This window comes from Haliaeetus leucocephalus, unplaced genomic scaffold, assembly GCF_000737465.1.
Source record: "Haliaeetus leucocephalus isolate CR32 unplaced genomic scaffold, Haliaeetus_leucocephalus-4.0 Scaffold417, whole genome shotgun sequence".
NCBI lineage: Eukaryota > Metazoa > Chordata > Aves > Accipitriformes > Accipitridae > Haliaeetus > Haliaeetus leucocephalus.
The window spans coordinates 9,104,025-9,127,127 of record NW_010972853.1 but is presented as its reverse complement, the minus strand read 5'-3'; the positions used below and the strand labels follow the sequence as shown (position 1 = coordinate 9,127,127).

Below are 23,103 nucleotides of genomic sequence, written 5' to 3'. Positions count from 1 at the left end.
TCAAATAGGCCAATTTTAGAACTAATCCCAGGTTCACAGAATTATTTAGGTTTGAAGGGGCCTCAGGAGGTTATCTGTCTGGTCCATCTTGTTGCTCAAAGCATGACCAACTTAGAGCAGGTTACTCAGCGAGTCTTGCCCAGCTGAGTTCTGAATATTTTCCAAAAGAGAGATCCTAGAATCTCTCTGGGCAACCTGTTCTGATGTATGATTGCTTTCACTGTAAACAAACAAACCAACTGACCTGGTTTCAGCTGGGATAGAGTTAATTGTCTTCCTAGTAGCTGGTACAGTGCTATGTTTTGGATTCAGTATGAGAAGAATGTTGATAACACACTGAAGTTTTCAGTTGTTGCTCAGTAGTGTTTAGTCTAAAGTCAAGGATTTTTCAGCTTCTCAAGCCCAGCCAGCGAGAAAGCTGGAGGGGCACAAGGAGTTTGGCACAGGACACAGCCAGGGCACCTGACCCAAACTGGCCAACGGTGTATTCCATACCATGGGACGTCCCATCTAGTTTAGGAACTGGGAGCAGTGGGGGCGGGGAAGCGCCGCCTAGGGACTAACTGGGTGTGGATCAGCGGGTGGTGAGCAATTGCATTGTGCATCATTTGTACATTCCAATCCTTTTATTATTGCTGTTGTCATTTTATTAGTGTTATCATTATCATTATTAGTTTCTTCTTCTCTGTTCTATTAAACCGTTCTTATCTCAACCCACAAGTTTTACTTCTTTTCCCAATTTTCTCCCCCATCCCACTGGGTGGGGAGGGAGTGAGTGAGCGGCTGCGTGGTGCTTAGTTGCTGGCTGGGGTTAAACCACGACACCAACCAACCAATACTCCCCACCCCCTCACATTTCTTATTACTGCAACTTGCATTCATTACCTCTTGTGCTATCACTGCACATCCAGGAGGCATCTACCTTCATCTTCTCTGTACGTATCCATCAGGTAGTTCAAGACAGCAGTTCATCTCCCCTTAACCTTCTCAAAGCCAAAAAAACCCCATTTCTCTCAGTGTCTCTTCACATATTACACGTTCCATCCCCTTTATCACCTGGATGGCTCTTTGCTGGAGAATATATATGCAAGGTAGCATGTACCATCAGAAGTTAAGCAATTGTGCATATGTCTGCAAAAGACACTTAGGTTCTGATGAATACCAGTTGTGGTGAATGCCAGTGACACATTTACATTCACGTTAGGCATTCTTAACAGATTTTATATCATTGATACACACACATACTTTGGGAACCTGAAACTCAAAATATATTGTGCTCAATAGAAAAAAATGTATAATAAATTTATTTTATAAATATGAAAAAAGTATCAAAGGAAGAAGTTTAGATTTACTTGGAAGTTGTAGATACTAGTCTTTATTTCTGTGCATCTCTTCAGAAGTGATAACTCACTTCAGTACTGAACATGGTATATAAACAGAATGAAATTTGCATGGTTCCAAAAATGTAAGGCAAAAGAGAGTATGTAGACACAAACAGAAGCTGAAGGACAACTCTTAGTAAACTACACTAATCAATCAGGCAGACAGCTTAGCATGTAGGACCTAACTACCGTACTGACAATGTTCTTGTATATTGCTTCCATATCAAATGCACATCATTCCTTCTAATTTGGAATGGTTTCCCCTAATTTCTCCATTGTTCCATTTGTAAGAAATCTATTTATACACACAGGCAAACTAGATGGTACAAAACTGTGAAAATTTATATGCTGAAGAATTTATGTGATTTAATACAGTGTGTTATAAACACACATGATAAATGACACTGGACTGATGTGTACAGACATCAGATACAGAACATTCTGCTGTGTTGAACATGCACAGTAAAACAGTCAATGGCAGCATGGTAGCTATTTTACCAGGTATAAATACCTGCTATTTGCCCTCAATACCTTATCTATTTTTCTGGTCTTCCCAAGTGTAGCATTATTGTATACCTAAAATAAACCACATCTAAAGAAAAATTGTCCCGGGATCCATATATGCAACCTCTCCAATTTAAATGGTGGAAAGGAGAATACAAACAACTACATACACACTTCTCAAACAGTAGCAACTGCACATAATAATTTACTAACTAATGTATGTCAAACAAAAATAGTGTTGAACATTTATATTCTCCTCTATAGAGATGGGCCACTTCAGGCAATGATCAAAAATGCAGAACAATATAGCCTCCATAGTCTTTGCTCTCCAAGAATTAAATACTACTACTGTTTCCAAGTTAATCTAATCCCAAAGCTTTAAAGATGATTTTCTACTGTTCCATTCACTCCACTGTTGCTTTTATGGCAGCTTTTTCACAGAGGCTCTTGAAATATCCCAGACCTCACAACCCACAGTCTGCTCAGTATTTCAAAGACAATTTATCCATCTGTCTGCATCTTCCCTACTCCCAATAACATATGATACTCTACAACTACTTATGTATGATAACTAAGCATCAGAGAATTATGCTACAAAAAAGGTTTGAGTACATATATGTATACTCACACATACACACTCTAATATATATATATACACACACACACACACACTATCACCATTACCTCTGACAAGTGCTGGTTTCGAAGCAGTTCTCTTAGTAGAGGACAGCTTCAGAAAGAAAGCAGCACACAAAATCTCCATCTCTAGCCAAACTTTCAAAATTACATACAATTGTAATAATTGCATAAACCGAGTTAAAGTTTTTTTTAAAAGACAAGACTGGATCTTCAGACTACAGCCCTATTCAACTTTGGGTTGAGCTAATAAAATCATTTTGATCATTCTTCTGCTGAATTTATGGTTTTCAACATGAATCTACAGGGGATACTGCCTGTCCTTGCTTCAAAGTGCAAGGTCCCATTTCCTTTTGCTCACGTGCAACTGCTCTGCGTTGGAAGTTTTATGAAATCTGCTTCCTGCTAATTTCCCTGTATTCTTTCCTTTCCAATTATATCCCTCCCAGTGAAACTTTGGTTTATTTTAATTTTCTTTCAATATATACCTTTTATAAAACAGACGCACTAAAGTTGTTCTAAAAGAAGCAGCAAGAAAGAGATGGAAGAATTACAATTAGATAATAATAAGAGTGTTTTAGGAACTCATTAGAATTGAGCCACGACAGGAAATGCTTCATCATATTTCTGGGAAAATGTGTTCATCCTTATCAGGTACATCTAAGGAAACTTTAGAGCTCAGAGTACACTTAACAGCGCTGAGGCTCTACTTTATAGCCATACTATACCAAGGATGCTGCCAATGCACAAAATGTTCTTGATACTCTAGAGGAGCATGATAAGGAAGGAATACAAGAGTCTTGCTATGTAAGGTCCAACTAGCCTACAAAAACGTAGGTTAAAGTGTCATGTCAGTGTAAGAAATCCTGTTGAGGATGTTAACCAACCACAGATCCCCACCTTGAAAAGAGAGCAGATTTGGGGGCTAGTTCCAAGGGGACTGTTTGCACTTAACAGAATTGCTGACTTCTATAATCCATGTTGTGTAGGTAACGCTTGCTTCTAATAGTAATACAACTTCATCTATTGATATGACAAAGACACCAGGAGAACATTACATGCTGAAATATGCACTCATATTTTACCTGTAGTCCCATTTTTTAATTTGGGGTTTTTTTTAATAGAAAAGCTGACATGTCCGCTACATATCGAACTTTTTTTCCTTCTCTGCTGGTATTTCAACCTGGTAACACATGTAAAGTAAGATAGAGCGTTCAAGATCAGAGAAACCAACACTTACTATCCTTCATATTAAAAGTTTTACTGATTACTGCCTAAACAAGAAACCCCTCCATTCGTATTGCTGCTATAACTATAGCAGCTATTAAATTGGCAGCCAACACTGTGCCATTTCCTCTCCCCCAACCTTTTGGCAGAACAATTGCCACATTATACTCCAGGACATACAGCAGCCAGTCATGCTGCTCCTGGATCAGTTCAGAATTGTGCCTGCACCCTTCTAATTGCTCCTTTGCCACTGAACTGTCAAGATGTCCTCAGACAAAAATGAGAATGGTGCTAGAAAACTTACCATGTATGGGACAGTGGTGATGACCATTTAAAATCCTTGTTGCAAAAGCAGTTTAAACCAGCAAACAAGTTTTGCTTGCCTGTTTTGGTTGGGTTTTGGTTTTTTAAAATAATCTTTCTATTTCTAAGGTTCTTAGCTGTCTACTTGATACTTATTTCAACAGAGCTTTTCAGACACATTACTGTTCAAGTACTGGCTTTAGGTAACTCAAAAAAATTTGTATCTTTACTGTACTTAGCCTAAAGGTTAATCAGAAGTCACTCCCACAACAAATACACCAAGATGATGCATTCTGAGGTAGCTTGTTTAATCTAAACCAAGTACCATAGCACTGAGTCAAGACACACACAGAGTAAAGGAACAAGTGCTGAATGGGACTGTACAAAAGAGTAGGCAGCTTCTGAAGTGTATGTTAAGTGAAAACTGAATAGAAAAGGCTAGTGCTACAGATAACACTGGAGAACTATCAAAACTTCCCTACCTGGGCTTTAACAATATCTTCAGAGAAACGAACTATCTTTTAAAAAAACTGAAGTAAACAAAAAAATACTCTCTTCTATCTCACCTACAGGCAAGCAAGATTCAAAGGAAGTGTTAACAGAGGTGAAAGAATTTTTACATGAAGGTAACTATGGCAGGGACATGGGAAGAGTTAAAACCCAGATAAGAGGAAAAAAAAAAAAAAAATCACCCTGCAGGATGAACAGGCCTACAGTACATCTAATAATGTGAACAAAAAAGTTGCACAGTATACTAAACCGTTAACTCTATTTTGTATTATAAGGCACATTTCCTTCAAACTCTGTTTAAGGAAAATGATATGATGTGTTCCAGAAAACTGTCTTTGCTCGTGAGATATGGATTACCAGACAAACAGCAAGCACTAATTTTGGTCTTCAATGTTATTGCCTGTTATCTACCAGTCTGACACCATACAACACACAAGAACAAAGGTAGCTTGTCAGACTAGCCATGTGGCAAAAGGGAGCCTGGATTTAAAAGGTGGTGTTACATCTGAAAAGTGATGTACATCCTGGCCATATGCAAGTAGAAGTGAAGAGAGACAAAAATGAGGATGGAATCTGGACTATGCTGAAAAGCCATTCATCTGCCAAAGAAGTAAAACTAGAGAAGGACAAATATACACATATTACAAAGAGTGAGGTTACATGCAGTAAGTATATAAGAAAGCACATAATGTTTATATTTAACAAACGTATTTTCCAAAGTAAGAGTTCCAGAAATTTAATTAAGTTGCAAGTGCAAGAGAAGCATTTAAATACTCATTACAGGCACAGACCAATTATGAGTTAACAAGTTAATGAGTTAACAAGTCCCCACTAATGAATTTGGAAGCTAGGCCCTTCAATGCTTTATTGGAATATCTGAAGCATGATAAAGTCTGGAAAAGAGATTTGTTCATACGGAAAAAACCCAAACAAGCATCCACAGTTATTTACAGAGTGAACACATAGTCTTGATGATCTTAAACAAAAAAACCCTCCACCATCTAACAATAAACACCATTATAAAATACCACCAGAGTTTTTGATGCAAAAGTCTGGGAACCTCTGTGTTTTCTATGTGGTTGACTTAATTATTTTAAGAACTTAATATTTTATCAGCTTGTCTGAATGCACACAAGCTCCTTACATTATACTATAAATCTAAATTAGGGAGCTAATTTAAGTGGTTTATATGTAGCTACAGAGGTAAAGCAGCTATTTCTTAAGAACATGGTTTTAGAAAGTTAAATACAAGCAGAAGTATTTTACTCTTGCAAGCAACTTTATCCTGTCAAACAAAAGGTAATAGCTAAGATCAACCAGAACAGATAAAGAGAAAATAAGGAAAAATTTCAAAGCTCCCAACAGATCACAAAACTATTTCTAATATAAAATGGAATGACAGTATCTTTAAAAACATGATTGCACGCTGTGGTCATCTCTTGTTTAGGTGTCCAAGGCTATAACACTATTGGTTCTACAGTTAACCCCTTCCTGAGACTGACTAGTAACTATGTCAGAAGGGAGATTATAGTTTTTAAAGCAAAAGTAGCATGCGTTAGGCTGGAAAATTTACCAGTTATTTTCTAAAAACCACAGTACATGTGGTATATGTACATTAGATAGAACCTGCTGTTTCTCCGTGTGACCTGTGAGCTTCTTTCTTCGAAGGAGGAGATACAAACAACTTTTTCCAGCACAGATTTAAGACTACCCTGGTCATCATGCAGAAGCAAAATGCTTGTGGGGAGAAGAAATTTAGCTGTAAAGTCTTTGTCTTTCAGAATTCAGGTTCCACTCTCAGGGAGATCACTGATGCCCCGAGTATTAATGGACTCTGTCTCGTTCTACAGCATGATCAGCCAGCACGTTACTGCTTCATCGGTTGCTAGGGAGCAACGAGCTCATTACACGGCATCATCCACACCCTCCACAAGGATACTGGCACATGCTTCCCATCTGGGGATACTACTGATTGAAGTAATGGCAGTGGAGTGCCTGCCAGTCTTCAGTCTCCCAGGATGGAGTATGCCAATACAGCAGGTGCTAACTTTAGCTCTACCTTCGAGGTTTTAGGCTCTAGTCTTCGTGAGCCTGGCCAATGCAGTGCAACACACAAAGAGGTCAGAACAGCCCTCCACAGCTATTGGCATGGACACCCCTTACATTTAAAGGCCAGATCTAGACAAAGATGTTCTTCCTGAAATTTTGGCAGATACATGGCTTTGTTGACTAGGGCAATGACTGCCACTATTCTAATGTCTGTGTTAGAGGAGAATTCAGTAAAAATGGAAAAAGGCGGGGGGGGGGGGGGGGGCGGAAATCTTCTTTTCAGTCATTAAGGGAGCACAAGATTTGGAGGCATTCACAAAAGACATATAGAAATGTAGTGATCTCCAAGCTGTATACATTAAAACGTTGGAATGGATGTCAGTTGTGAACAATCTGGGTCACTTCAAAGTCTAAACATGCAAACCAAATGCATTTTTTCAGCTGTTTGTCTCATTAGCACTTCACAGATTTATTCACAATAAGAGGAAAAAAAAAAAATCTGTCAAGAAATAAAAAAAGCCACCCTGCTTCCATATGCCAGGAAATTTATTAACTAACAATCTATCTGCATTACACAGATATGGTATCTAATGATTTTCGTGTACCTGTCATATGTTAAATGCCATCCAAGAATTCTTAGTGCTGGTGAATTAACAAGCACATAAGGGAATACAGCGGTCAATATGCATAGACAGCTATACATTCAAATCCTTAGACAACTTCAAAATGCCTTTTGGGTTTTTTTTAACAATGACATAAAGAAACAGAGAAAGGAATGAGAAGGAAGGCAAACTGGGGTGATTCACTCATCAAATGCATGGAACAACAGCTTTACTTGAAGGGGATAGGTAAATGCAAAAAGTGTCAACTTTCTATCTTACCTGAAGTTAAGATTAAATTCTTAAGAATTTATGACCACAAAGATACAAAAATGCTCACCACTAATGAATGAAATAGTGTCATGGACACTAACATTATCACTTAAATGCGTTTTAAAATAACCGATTAGTTTGAAAGACAAATACGTACCTAAGTCCTTACCTGTCTCAACAATTTCTCAACAGCTGACATTACCATGAGCCCTCTCCACACAACAGGGGCAGTCTCTTCTATCAAGAAGCCCATAGACATGCTGAAACAACAAAGCAAAAACTTAAGCTTTCCAGCACAATACCAAATACAGCTTTAAAGAAGCTTGATTTAAATTAAAGCATATGCTCACCATGCGATTCCATAGTTCTTAAGCGGCCTCATTAGATTTTCTAAAACAGAAGGAAACAATGGGTTTTTTGAGGGCGGGGGAGAGTTGGTTTTACAGTTTGGTTTTAGATTTTATTTTTTTTTTAAGAAATAAGCTTACACATTTTTTTTTCCTCTTAAGAGCAGTTTTCTCTCTCTGTTAAAAGCATTTGTCTATTTTTTCTCCCTCATACCTGCAATATACGTATACATTTATCTATTCCACCCAAGAACCTGGCCTCACTTTTTCTTAGGTTACATTTTACTAATACCATTCATCTTCTGCCAGAATAACAATGCATTTGCCCATAATATAATGTCACTTTGTGCTCTTGAAACCAACCTTATCTATTTGTATGAAATCCCCATGCTGCAAGGCATAAATCCCCTATCGGACAGCCCTCTACCTTTGGAATACTTTGCTAAAAGCCGAGTCGCTGATATCAGAACAGAAATCAAAGTCCTACAACACAATGAGATTTTAATATTTTTTTTTTTTTTAAACTATGCTATCACTAATCTCATGAATCACAGGATGGTTCCCATTAACACACCAGTGTTTGGGGGAATTCTTCTTTTATTAAGTCTGCTTTGGAACCCCAGAGGAGAGGTACCAAATAAAGCCACCCCTAAACTACATGCTGTCAACAGGTCCGAGTAAGAAGTCCTGGATTTCTTCAGACTGGCAGGAGTCTGCAGGACATCTAAAATTCCTGTAGGAGCAAAAGATGCTTATTTGTACATTGCAGAGATAATGTCCTTGTGATGCTCCATATTCCTATGCTTTCCAGTGTCAAGGAAAAAAAAGCGGAGGGAGAAATATTGTAATAGTTCTGCTGGCAAAGGGGCAAGCAAGCAGAAAGTAAACAACAACAAAAAAAGAGTGCATTCAAAACAAAACCTTGCAAAAGCCAAAAACTCCACTTTACAGTCTCTGCCATCTAAATCCACACTTTATCTCAAAATGGCGCACACACACACAAAACAACAACAGGAATTTTATTTGGTCTAGCCGGTTTATTTTAATAGCATGCACAGGCAAGAACCAGCAGAAAACAGAAAGAATACTTTAAGCAATAAAAAAATATATTCTAATATGTATTTTGACAGAAACTTTTGATGCACCCAAAGTAAAATATATATAAATAGTAAAATAAAAACATTAATATAATGCAGTGCATTCAAAGTTGAACTCCAAATTCAGACAAAATAACACCCAAGAGCATGCAAATTAAACAGTTAAACTCTACAGATGAAAGCTTTCAAGCAATCAAGTAAGCCAGCATTCGAGCCATGTAATTTTGTAGAAATATGGCTGAAAATAAATTAGATGTTTTGGTTTACAAATCAAAAAGAACAAAATAGGAAGCTAAATAAATCACTTGCATAACTATTGCGTTCAGGAATGAGTATGGAACTACTACTGGAAAAGAGATGGCCTTGGACTGATGCACTGCACCAGTGTAATGCAACTCTTCTCTACTTGTGCAGCTCTTTTCAGTGTTTAGTTAGGGCTTATTTTGGTGGCATTATACTGTCTAACAGCATTTCTAGGAATCACAGTCTTACTTCTCCCCCCTGCGGTAAGATAGTTTTGTTACGAAGAGGTTGATGACATCTGAGCTTCAGCCTAGAGCCATCTCTAGTCACTGCTTTGGTGTCCTTGTAAACAACATATGTACCACCACAAGTTATAATACTGTTAGAAGTCTTGAGAAAAATGACTACATATTTACCTATGAGAGGGTTTTAAAAAAAAGAAACAGGAAAAACAAGTATCTGCAACGGCATGTATCACTGCAGATTCACAGTCTGCTTCATTTTTGCCATGAAATAGTAATGATTTTAAGAAAAAAAAACAAGAGAAAACAAAAAGGTGAGGCCAATCCTTGACTGCTCAGCACATGAGGACCAGGAACTGAAAGGTAAGAAAAATGGAAAAGATGCATTTATTCTGAGGAAGTTCACCAAAATACTATGCCACTACTCGGTCCAATCCAAGTGCTCTACAGTATGTTGGTCAAACATCCAGAGGCTAACATCTCAACATCCACTACCTGCATACACAGTTTCTTCTATATAGAGCCCAGGAAGACACACTAATCTTACAGAACAGACGCACCTTCAGAGATCTCCCTCTCCACCTCAGTGGGTAAAATAGAAAAGTTGCTGTGAGTACACATACGCTGACCTAGAGAGTAGCCAAAGGGGCCTCTCTGTTGTTAAAACATGTGCGCTGTTTATTTCGCAACAGTAGAGTTGCATTTTATGAAAACTGGATCTTATTTTCTTTGGTTAACAACAAGGACTACAAACTGCTCTGAGCAGCAAGATTTAATCAAATTTATACAATGCACAACAACAATTCACAACCTGCTGTATATTCTGGCTATAATGTTCTGCATATTCTCAAAGCAATACAAAATACTGCAGAGCACCCCACTGTTCGCCTACTGCTAAAAAGCATTCTTAAGACTATCTCAAATCTAAAGTGCTTCAGTGGGCTCTGGTAATCACCCTTGTCTCATCAAAAGCAACAGGCATTCCTCCTCCTTCGCCCTGGGTCTCATGAAGATTTTATAAAACATAACATGTAAAGAAGATTCAGCTTAATGAGATCTCAGTAACGTCTCTAACTTCCATTGCTTTCAGAGTACAGTTAACACTTTCTTCTCTGTTATCAGATGCCTACCATACAACTCCAAAATTCCAACACACAACAAAACAGATTTCTTAAAATCGCAACACACAGAAATACTATGCCACCTACACTAAGACATCAACAAAATATCCCTGCTTACAACTTCTCAGTAAGCTTGATGGCCCTAAATAAAAGGGTGCTGTGTTTTCTCTGAACGTACAAAATCAGACCAGTAAGATCAACAGAACACCAATGACAAGTCAATCAAATGCCTTTTCTAGTAGGATACAAGTAGGGCACTGGAGAAGGCAGGCACATGCAAATTCATGACAGCATTACAGCAGATTGCTGATTAAAAGAGTTCTAGGACTGGTCTGAAGGCTGGATTGCTACACACACAGGGAAGAACGATGTTGAAGTCATTAGTATGGATCTTCTGCATTTTGTAATTATTTTTTTTTTTTTTAACTTTTTTCCCTCCAGAAAAATCAAGCCTTGCAGACTATCCTGGCAAGGTGAGTTACTCCATTCTTTTTCTCTAGAAAGCCTAACATAGCCCATTTAATGGTGGCCATAGGTTAGTGCAGCACAGAAAGTATGTAGAGAGCTATATATAGGGTTTTGGCTGGGAAAGGGTTCAATTTCTTCATAGTAGCTTGCATGGTGCTATGTTTTGGATTTGTGGTGAACACAGTGACAATAACACAGAGATATTTTAGTTGTTGCTGAGCGGTGCTTACCCAGAGCCAAGGCCTTTTCTGCTCCTCACCCCCCCCCACCAGCGAGCAGGCTGGGGGGGCACAAGGAGTTGGGAGGGGACACAGCCGGGACAGCTGACCCCAACTGACCCAAGGGATATTCCAGACCATATGGTGTCGTGCTCAGTATATAAAACTGGGGGAAGAAGAAGGAAGGGGGGGGCCGTTCAGAGTGATGGCGTTTGTCTTCCCAAGTGACCGTTACGCGTGATGGAGCCCTGCTTTCCTGGAGATGGCTGAACATCTGCCTGCCCATGGGAAGTGGTGAATGAATTCCTTGGTTTGCTTTGCTTGCGTGTGCGGCTTTTGCTTTGCCTATTAAACTGTCTTTATCTCAGCCCATGAGTTTTCTCACTTTTACCCTTCTGATTCTCTCCCCATCCCATAGAGGGGAGTGAGTGAGCAGCTATGGTTAAACCACGAAGAGACAATTTCAATTCTTGGCTTAGTTTTCAGAAGAGGTCTACTGACTGATACATTATAGCAAGCAAAGGCTTACATTTAGTCTTATCTCATCAGGTAAGTAAAGATCATTATTCCAGGAGATTGTGATGTTACACTACACCTCCTTAGGAGGCATCATGCTGTTTAAGAAAAGCAAAGGTAGCTTATAATTATTAAATATGAGTACAGTAGATTTGCTAGGGTGTTGCATGATCCATTTTGAGCTTACTGACTGAGCGAGCACTAATGCAGAGGAGTTGCTCAGAGTTTTCAAGTATCTCAGATAAGGGGTATGTTGGGGTTTTTACCATTTCAAAGGCAAAAAAAAAATACCCAAACATGAAATGAGAACACTAGAAGCTCAGATTTTTCTCCTTGTTAAAGATTTCCCATTGTACTCGGCTATTTTTGGAACTTGCCAATATAATGGAAGATCAGAGACTTCCTAGAATTACAACTAATTATTTTAATGTTTATCTTCAATAAATCTTAATAGTGGAAGTCACCTGTCTGTCCTAACTGGACTTTGGTCATCAAGCAGGAAAGTGGCAATTTTAAGTTGTTCTAGGATGGGACATCAATAGCTAAATCTATCAAAAAGTAGAACAATTGTATGATTTTCCAGTTAAAAACATCCTACTGACCTTTGCATGCAGATTTCCAAGTGTTTCCAAAGACACTACCAATGCAGAAGTGTTTGCCTGCACAGATGCCACTGCAAGCTCTGGGCTATGCTCTGAATGTGTGTTTCCCGATTCTTAATTTTTATACGAGCCCCATTTCCATGACACCCATGCACCCAAAATGAACATTTTTACCTAACAACATGCTTCTGAGGTGGGGAAGTATTATCTCACGTTACAGATGAGGGAATCAAGACCTGGACTGTGAAACTTGCTCTAGATTATTCAAGAATCCTGTGGATTTGGAGACCTATGCTGTGTTCCTCCAAGGTTTGATGCTCTAACAGAGCCATGGCTCCACTTACACCATCTCCAAAGTTGGAAAGCATGTAATGCACAACTGATAAACATCTAGGAGATCTAAACAGTTTAGATGCATTGATGAAGTTATGTATTTTCCTTTGAAATTCCCAAATATGTCTGAAAGAATTAAAATTTTAAAAAGCAAACTGAGGCACAGTGTACAACAGAAAAAGCTGTAGAAAGTTACACTACATATTGTCTGTAATACCTGGGTCTCTGAAGAACATTTTACCATCTCACATGTAAGCATTAAAGCAGCAGCTTTAAAAGTGTGTTTGTGAATAGCACATAAGTTTAAGTATTCCTTCATCTTTCATAGTGTGTTATTTAAATAAAACCCATACTGCAATTCCCCTGTATATATTTATCAAAATTTGAGCAAGTTGATACTTCTTGTAGTTTATACAAAAGCTAAAGGTTCTGCTGCTGTTTGCACAGCTCATCATTGGCAGAGGTTTTCACGACAAATTGCTATTTTCCACCTCCTCACATCTCAGTGGCATCTCACTGCCTGAAACACAGACGTATAGCACAACAAAACACACAGTCACCATGCTAGTCAGAGACACACTGCAGAATAGTCTGTGGATTCCAGTACGTTAAACAAGATTATCTGAGACAAACTCAATTAATGTGCCATACATACAGGCAAGCTGAAACAGATTTTCAGCATGGTCACTTGTAAAATCGCAAAAATTTTTGCATCATCTGGTTTTTAATTGTGTAGAATTTCATGCTGCAGAGACTACAGAATACTCTATCACAATGTAAGTTAGGACTCCAACTTATACAGCACCTTCTGTTAATCACAGTAAACAGTAATTCTCATTGGCTGTCACTATGTAGAAGTATAAGGAACTTATTTGCTCTTTATTTTGGCAGTCACCTCCCAAGTTCAATGTTCTGTAATGGGGGGATCCAGAGGAGGGAAGGAGGGAAGGAGGGAAGGAGGGAAGGAGGGAAGGAGGGAAGGAGGGAAGGAGGGAAGGAGGGAAGGAGGGAAGGAGACATAGGACAGGAAGAGTGGCAAAAAGGTTGGGCTTTACTTGTATAAATATAGATGTCTCCTGTCACTCTGGATGCCTTAGGGTGCTGAGATTTGTACAGGGTTAGCAGATTTGACAGAGGACATAGGGGAGAGCCACACCTTCTTGAAGGGGCTGCTAGATGCAGGCACCATACTCCAGCGTGTTTAAAGCAGTACTAGTTTCCTAAGCAAAGGCAAGTGAATTCCACTGACAGGGCAGCAAAGGGAAAAGAAATGCGGTAGAGGGGAGGGGGACAAATAACAACAGGGCCCCAGGATATCCCACAATAAAACACAGAGACACCAACCTACGTCAGAGGAAAGGATGCTGTCACCAAAAGGAGGTTTGTCAGTCACAAATTTTAAATCATTGTTTTAACTGCTTATGCCAGAAGCCCAGAATATTCTATGGCAAGTGACAGACTAATTGAGACTTCAAGCTTGATTTCACACCTTGTTACAAGTTTATTTGCAGGATTGCCCCAGAAATACTGCAATTCGTATTTTAAGCTTGAAGAGCTCCACACAGGGAAGGCTGTGATTTTCCATTACACCCTGCACTAACAATGTTATCTAACCATGAACACATCACAAATAACTCAAACCACAACAAACTAGCAATGAGACTCAAAGAGCATTATTCAATGCTCACAGTTCAACTTTAAGAAACAAATGCATAAAGAAATGCAGCTTTTCCCAAAAGATTTGCTTCTCATATTCAGTCAGTCTACCAATCCCATTACCTGAGTAGGTTTTCCACTTTTTTTTTCCTCCTGATAGACTGCAAAGGAAACAAAGCTCTGTAAAAGCTTTTTCATTAATGGAACTGTTTTGCAGATATGACTTCATCAGTCCTACATAAAAGCAAAAGAACTAATTGCTTGCTGGAAGACTATACTTCAAAAGCAAGTCCAGCACAAGTGAACAGCACAGTGATCTAGTCAGATCTTTGTCACATTTTAAGGCATTGCTGACTTGTTAGGTTTAGAATAGTAACACAGGACTAGTTTTAAGTATCTTGCCGTTACCTTCCATCACAAACATCTTCCTTACAATCGTTAAAATAACCTGCATTTTGAAAAGCCCTCAGACCCCCATGGAACCAAAAAACTTTATTTATAGTGGATCAAAAGCTTTATTAGACTAATTTGGGTGGGAATGAAATAGACCAATACAACATCCAGTTCAAGGCTTCTGTCCTGACACACAAAACCTCTGGGAAGGCTCATGTTATCTGAAGCACTGACTTGGTTCTATGAGAGAGGGACTGCCCAGGTCAGTCACATAACAACTGACAGACAACAGTAAAGCAGAACAGGGAGAAGCAGGAACCTGAGGAGCAGACATTCCCTATGCATTACCTTCAATTCAAGATCTAACTTACAAAAACATTCCAGTTAACTAAGGACTTTCATTGCTTTCAAAGCAAAACTACGGCACTCAATACATTTGAGTCAATTCAGCCTTTTTAGGCTCAATATTGTAATCAAGACCCAAAAAAGAGACGTAGGTGAAAAAACATGGAAGAAAACACTGTTCAAACGATTATGTGTAATTTGAAAAAAAAAAAAAAAAAAAAAGGCCCCTGGACACTGATGACACAGATGAACACTACAGTCAACTTGTTGATTGTCCACTTAAAGTGTTTCTGTGTATATTAAATACTCCCTTTTGCATTTTATATGAATCCCGTCATACATCCCTCTCTGATTTTATTGTAACTTCATCACTTGTAAAATGAAGTTCTATATACTTTACAAGATTGCGACCATCAACTAAAGCAAAGGAAAGAGATGCTAGCTATTAAACTCTTACTGTCACTTTTAACCTCTGGTCACTACAGGGAAAGGATTAAAATACATTTTTTCTATTTTTGATGTATTCTGCTTCATTTCTTTATTCTGAAAAGCCACTCCATTGTACTGTAGAGAAGGGGAAGGAAAAAGTGAAAATACAGCAAGAAACCCACAGAGAAAAACACACGAAAGTGAAATTGAAAGGTAAAAATATTGACAAAATTCAGAATTATTTACAATTCTTTAATTTTACTTCTAGCAGAGAAGAGGGATGGAAACATTTATTCCTCTGAAATAAGCAAAAAGGTAAATGTGTTCAGTGTACAAACAAAAAAATGAATAATTTCTTTTATGTATGTACAATGAAATGTGTAACTATCATGTTACTATAATAAAACCACTTTGCAATTTAATTCCAATTTGTATAAAAGTTGAACCAGACAAACCACTTTTATCTCTAAGAGTGAACTTTATAATATAATGAATATTTGCTAGCCATAATCCATAGCAAAACATTTATAATTACAGCACTGCAGGATTAACATGAAGAGTAATACATTTCCGCTTTAAAGTACTTGAAATGTACTTTTTCAGGCTACAGTGTTTCAGTAATTTATATTGCAAGTAAAATTTGATTTGCCACTTATCCAAAAAAGACTGGTCTCAGTAAGAAGCTTTAATTACTACATTACATTTCTCATTTTATACTTTTTTGCCTTACTTTTTTTGGTAATCTTAAGTATGAATTTATGTGTAGCAAAGAATAAAATTTTAATAAATTAACCATCTAGAAGTTTTTTATTTTTTAAACAGCAGCTAACAACTGCATGGCTATAAATAATTCCTCGCAGAGTTGGGTATCTTCCACCTCCTTTCCCTTCCAAGTAAAGATCATCAATTTTTTCCACAGGTGAACTCAACAATAGCTGAATTAATCCAGTTCGAGGTTAATTGTTACAGGCTTGAGGGCAACAGTCAATGTCCAGAAAAAAAAATATGTAACACTTGAGTATTCTTTTCATTTTCAACTACCTCATCACATATGAAAGAGCCTCCAAAATATAAACCACAACTAGGGACAAAATAATAATTCAGAATGTTGTAACGTGTAAGGTGTATGGGACTACTCTACCTCAGCCATCCAAATAAACTGGGATAAGACATCACGGAAAGTAAACCACAGGGTTTCAGTTCAGACTTCTTTCAAAACAGAATCATAAAGCGTATCATCAGACTATGCACAACCTCAGAATCATTTGTTCACAAATCAAGAGGTAGTGGCAGTAGCTAATACGACTTTTTTGAAATAATCAAATTTAGTTTTTATTTAAATTAATCGTGATGCAGTTCCACTGGTAAAGCATGATAAAGACAACTTTGAGAAAACAAGCTGTATCTTTAAAATTAAACTCTTATGCAAGATCAAGAAACTTCTTCATGGTTACCTCAGTAACTACTCTACCTATGTAACATTTTCTCTATTTAACTAGTTTACTCCAAATTTTCTATTTATAACCTTCAAGTGGATGCACCACAATCCCTTGATATGGCTACTTCCAGCAGACATCTTTAAGCAGTCACAACAGATTCTATTTTAAATTATCACTTTCTGTTACAAAATTCTGCTATCACAGTCTAAACAATAACAGACATGTAAGTGTGTCCCAGTAAAAAAATGCAAGTGTCCATTTCTGACTTTAGAATTTTATCAGTAATTTAATTTCCATAGCTCCTGCAATATTATTAGACTCAATGGGGACAGCCACAACTACTGCTAGCATTCTCTCAGAAATTACTTTTTATTTCAGATTTTGACGACAGATGCCCACTACTGATCTTCTGAATTTACTATTTTATTAAGAAATAAAAAAGACACTGAGGATATCATAAAATGGCAACAAAGCTTTGAAATATTAAAAGAGCACTCAACTGTCAAAGAAAAAAAGCCCACCAAAAACTTCACAATCATTTAAATTAAGTGAAGAAATGTTATCTTTATCTGGCAAAATGGCAGTATCTTTTTGGTAATATAATAGCTTTTACTTTCTACCAACTAGTTTCAATGGTAGATTTTTAGAAAAAGGAAAACAATGAAATTATGCAGTTCACTAAGCCAGAAAACAGCTTTTATAGTAAATTATTTGGGGAAAGAATAGAAGTAATGCTTTTGTTACTTGTGTTATAAGCATTGCCCTGTGTATATATTGTAGTTGATGTTAATATTTATTCCATAGTTAGATAATCCTCCATTAACTAATTAAATTCAGGTTTCAACTTATTAACCAATATTTCCCTGACCATTTAAAGTATTTTGAATGACACCTCATTAAATGTTAGCAGACTTTCCAATGTACTACAGTTTGCAAAATTAAATTAATAGAGTATCTTCCATTTATACAGACTCTCTCCTCACTAAGAACTCCTAATTAATTTTGAAAACTTAAATTATAGCATAACTATAATAATTTCTATTCAGAATTAATAATTGCTGCACAGATTTATTCTGTATGGTACCAGGCATCCCTAATCCCTTTTCAACTGCTATGTGCGAGAAAAGAAATAGAAATCAAAGAGTGTAAGAGTGCTCAGAACCTCCTAGGATGACTCTACAGATTCCTTTTCAAATCCAGGCCTCACACTGAAGACTTTAAATGTAATTTTTGATTGCTATGCTATTAAAAAAATGTTTTTAATTGACTTATTGTTATGTATACCTTGTTAATGCACATCTCTAACACAGAACTGCCTGGGTTTGCTCAATTACTGTACAAAACAATGTTTGTTCAGAGTTTGTTTTACTCTTGAAAATGTAGCAAGAAATCAAAAAATAACACTAAACCTCATTATACCAAAATACAAGCGTCACACATATTTTTATATCTATACCTGTATATATAAACCTATATATCCACACCACATACATACACCTTTGATGGACTGCTTCCTTGCAAGCTTATCTTATCTGTCACTCATTAAAGGAATCCCTGAAGTTCACAACTAAAGCTTCCTTGGCCTTCCAAATTCCTATTTTCACAATGAAATCCTCTTAATATCAGCTACTTTGCCAACAGTTTCATTGTTGTTACTCTACAGCTTCATCAACTCAAGAGTTAAAAGTGCACAGAGAAGTGAACAGAATTCCTGAATACAAATTCTATCCTGTTATCATTCATACTGAATTACTACATGAGTTTCTCAGCAGACTTGTGTAATGTGCCAAGCTTTTGAAATACGCAAATCTATTTTCTGTCAGTTAAAAAATAAGGTATCTTCTTAAATCCTAATAAAATTTGCTTGTACGTTCCACACAAGTAGAAAGAATACATTTTAGTGATCAAAATGTAGTGCTTACACGTCAACAGCAGCCATTTCAATTGAGGGAAATCCTCCAATTTCTATTACACTGAATTCCGTATTTTTAACAACACTCAAAATGTGTTAAGACAAAAACTTACAGTGAATTCTCAGCTGTATACCCAAAATACCTACAGTCACTGAAACTTATATACAAACAAAATTGAGCTGCCCTAATATCTGACTGAATATAATCCTAACTTCTTGCATTCCTAGCAAGCTAATTTTTATGACCATATGAAATAGACTGGGCAACTTGCTTCTTATTTGTGGCTCATGACATGGATTTAAATTTGGTATGAATTGATAAAATGCACAGCAAAATGTATAAGAAGTTCAAAGTTATCTAATCAATTTTTCAGACAGTGAGAAAAAAGGAGAATCAAATTTTTACCCAATCTCCTTTGGAAAGGAAAAAGTCAACATCACACAAAAAGGAAAAGATGAGAGATATGAAGAACACCACAACATAGTCCCTTTTGTGTTCATGTTGCATAATGAACTTCAAATGCAAAATTCATAGCAAAAATTCTGTTATGGGAAAACACAGCCTGTATGACATATACCCTCAACAGGGTCCAAAATACAAGAGAATGCGAGAATACTTCAGTCTGTATCAGGAAGTCAAACTCTACTGATGACATGAAAGGATTCAGTTATTTATTTATTACATAACAGAATTATCCTTTGACTTCAAAAAATAAAACAGAAAGCCAACAAATAAAACCAAGTACTGTCTTTCTCTCTTAGAAATTAATCTAAATAAAGTCTGTATTTGTAAGCTATGTACTTAAATGTAGAAAGTACTCGAAAGTTGCCTGTATAAGCACATGCAGTGCATCCATATATGAAAATACATTACTTTATCCAGAGCAGAGGGTATAAGCCTAAGGAGACAGAATTTTAATTATATAAGAAATCCTAAGTTTGCCACTTACAAATTTTTCAGAGGCTAACGTTGCAAGCTCAATAGCCACCCCTTAAAGGTATTGGCGCTGTTTCATTCTGCATGCTTTATACCAAGTGAGAACGTATAGAACAACCACCACCACAACACCCATACATGTGCACAAATTAATTTCAGTTACAAATGGACATTCTACAACTATAGCACAGTAGATGTAGAGGGATGGAACATGTCTCCTCTGAGGAAAGGCTGAGAGAGTTGGGTTTGTTCAGCCTGGAGAAGAGAAGGCTCCAGGGAGATATTATTATGGCCTTTCAGTACTTAAAGGGGGCTTATAAGAAAGATGGGTACAGACTTTTTAGCAGGGCCTGCTGCGATAGGACAAGGAGTAATGGTTTTAAACTAAAAGAGGGTAGATTCAGACTAGATACAAGGAAGAAATTTTTTACAATGAGGGTGGTGAAACACTGGAACAGGTTGCCCAGAGAGGTGGCAGATGCCCCATCCCTGGAAACATTCAAGGCCAGGCTGGATGGGACTCTGAGGAACCTGACCTAGTTGAAGATGTCCCTGCTCATTGCAGGGGGGTTGGACTAGGTGACCTTTAAGGGTCCCTTCCAACCCAAACCACTCTGTGATTCTATGATAAATAAAGATCATGGCATGAAAGGAAGTGGAAGGAATATTTAAATTCCATTTTACCCAGCAATTACTGCCCACAAACATTAATGGGTATTTACAGTTGATTATTTCACTCAAGCCCTTTTATGTCTTATTTGAACTGGTACACATTCTTGATCCCTCCCTGTCAACAAGTATTGCCAGCTTGTACTTTCTTCAGTAGGATCCTAGTAGTTCTCAATGTGTAGGCCAAGTGTTACAGTGTGAGACTGGTTTTGTCTGTGATTACATGTTTTCAGTTTTTATAATTATATGCACTTTATCACAGGACAGGCAAAACAAAGCATTAAACAAATCCTATCACCTCAGTGTCCCTACCACCCCCAAAAAAGCACACTCGCTTACACTCAAGCATCCCATGAACAGGGAGGGTATCAGGATAAAGCCATTCTTCAGTTTCACACTTGGTTGGCCCTAGTGGAAGTTAAATTCCTGAAAGATAAACAGACTTGATGCAACCTTTCTACCTTAGGTCTTCCTTATTTCTCTTCAAACTCTCCTACCTGAATTTGCTTTCCCCCAGACCAGAATCCTTCCTACCAAAAGGAAAATTAGGAGTTTTCTCTACTGTCTTTACCTTCTAGTAGTGAAGTCACCATCACTGCATTCCTAAACACACAACTTCAAATAAAAATGAATCAAGTGGCCTGGCATGTTTGGCTGAAGAAAGAGAGATCAAACACAATCAATTCAATGACATCTTATACAAGCTACTGTAATGACCCTTCTCTTATTTCCTAGAATAGTCTTTTTTTTTTCCTAGACTAGTGGTTTTTGTTTTTTAATTTGGAGGTCTTCTGTAGTGGGATCCTGTATAGCAAGTTTAAAACTACTGACAATAACCTTCCTTTCCTAGCTACCGTGTCCAGTGCCTCTAGTAATAATCCATGAAACTCCCAAAGTCTGCGGACCAACACAGAAAGAAAGAAGACCCTGAATATGCTCCTAGTTGTACAAGCTAGCTTTGAAAGCAACCTCATTACTAAAAATAAAAAGTTTAAAAATATATATATATACACTAAGTCTTCATCTTCTGTTTGCATCCCTTCTGTGCCACACCAACAAAGCACCAATGAGTGGTCCATGCTCATCCCTGTACAAAGATGACAGAAAAAAAATCTCTTCCACTTACTTGTTGTTAATTCTGGGTTTCCTTTTAAGTTCATCATCTTTGGAATTGAAGGTCCATATACGTCTGCATCAAGTAAACCAACTTCTTTTGTCTGTGTAAGGAATCAAAAAAAAGTGTTTGTCAAAATGTCTGTCTTCCTTTATGAATTATTAGTTGAGCAAAATTTCAAAACTGCCTATAGAAATAAAAACATGGTCTTGATTTTAGATGTAAGTTATCAGTGTCCTTTTCCTTGCTCTTTAAATTGCAATTGAAGCATGAAATATAACAATGTGTCTATAAGTTGAGCGAGATGTCTTCACAAAAATCTACATTTTCAACACAGAATCCTCACTTGCACATTTTCTTACGTATAATGCAGACCACAGACTTTATATTAACATTATAAGCAATGTTCTCTCTACTCCATGTACACTTATGCAGAAATAATATTTTAACTTTTTTTAAAAGGTATCGAATTTTATTGTTAGAAAAAACAAGCAATGTTTGTAAATCTATTCAAATTAATGCTGTTTGAATTATACTAGCAACTACAAGGAATGGAAAAACATAAAAAACATATTTTTATCTTTCATTTAAGTGGCCAGAATAAACTTTTGCAGACATTTTGATAATACTGAAATGCAAGTCTCTGAAGCCAATTAAGCAGGCAGAACATTTTAATCAAATGCATTTACACAAAAGAAAGCTAAAAAATGGGTTTATTCAACTACACATGGTACATTAGGCAATAAACTTTAAATAAAAATTATTTCAACTATGTAGTCTAGACTTATAAGATTCATTTCTATATGCTTTTTATAGACATACATACACATTTTGTAGAAATAAAACTATTTTTCCTACAGATGGTAAGACACACTACTAATTACCAAGTTCTGCAAATTAAGTAGTAAAGAGCAAGCCCTTTAAAGTGCTGAATGTCGAGCTTCTCTAATATAAAAAGCTAACTGTAATCAACATTTTGCAAAATTGCAAGCAAGTATGTTCAAGGGCTTGTTTGAAGGGTTACGGCAGCAATGGGAGCTTTTCCAACAATGCCAAATCAGACTTTCACTGTTAGCATTTCAAAATGTGTGCTTCATTTTTTGGATGATGCTTTTGTAATTTGATATCAAATATTAAGCCATTTTGTTATGACAGTTTTGATGGGAAAGATGGAGAGAAAGATAAAGGCTCAGTGATAGCTATCAAGTTTCTGGTTAGAAGAAGAGCGTAACAAGGCTTTTAATGCAAGTATACAGCATCTCTACCCTTGAAAAGGATTTCTAAACAAGAAGTGTATTCTGTGGCATCACAATCTGTTGGTTTTAAAACAGAAATGCACCTGGATTAAAAACCTAGGTATTCAGGCCACTACTTCTAAATAAATCTGAATTTCAATTAAGATAAAGAAACTAAGATAAAGAAACTAACAGAAGCTTAGACACCTGAGAAGCAAGACTGACCCTCTTCATAACATACATAATAATTTGAGTTTGGGGGCTGTTTTTCGGGGGGGGGGGGGGGGGGGGGGGGGGGTGTTTT

At 37.1% G+C, this 23,103-nt stretch overlaps 1 protein-coding gene across 1 annotated transcript in view; it reads right to left on the bottom strand.

Moving 5' to 3' along the window:
* NUBPL (nucleotide binding protein-like) overlaps positions 1-23,103 on the bottom strand; it is an 86,458-nt gene that overhangs the window by 47,879 nt on the left and 15,476 nt on the right. Inside the window, exons 4-6 of the mRNA XM_010574288.1 lie at positions 21,577-21,667; positions 7,834-7,873; positions 7,653-7,743 (exon numbers count right to left, since the gene is read on the bottom strand). Of these exons, the coding sequence (XP_010572590.1) occupies positions 7,653-7,743; positions 7,834-7,873; positions 21,577-21,667 (222 nt within the window). The remainder of the gene's footprint in view (positions 1-7,652; positions 7,744-7,833; positions 7,874-21,576; positions 21,668-23,103) is intronic.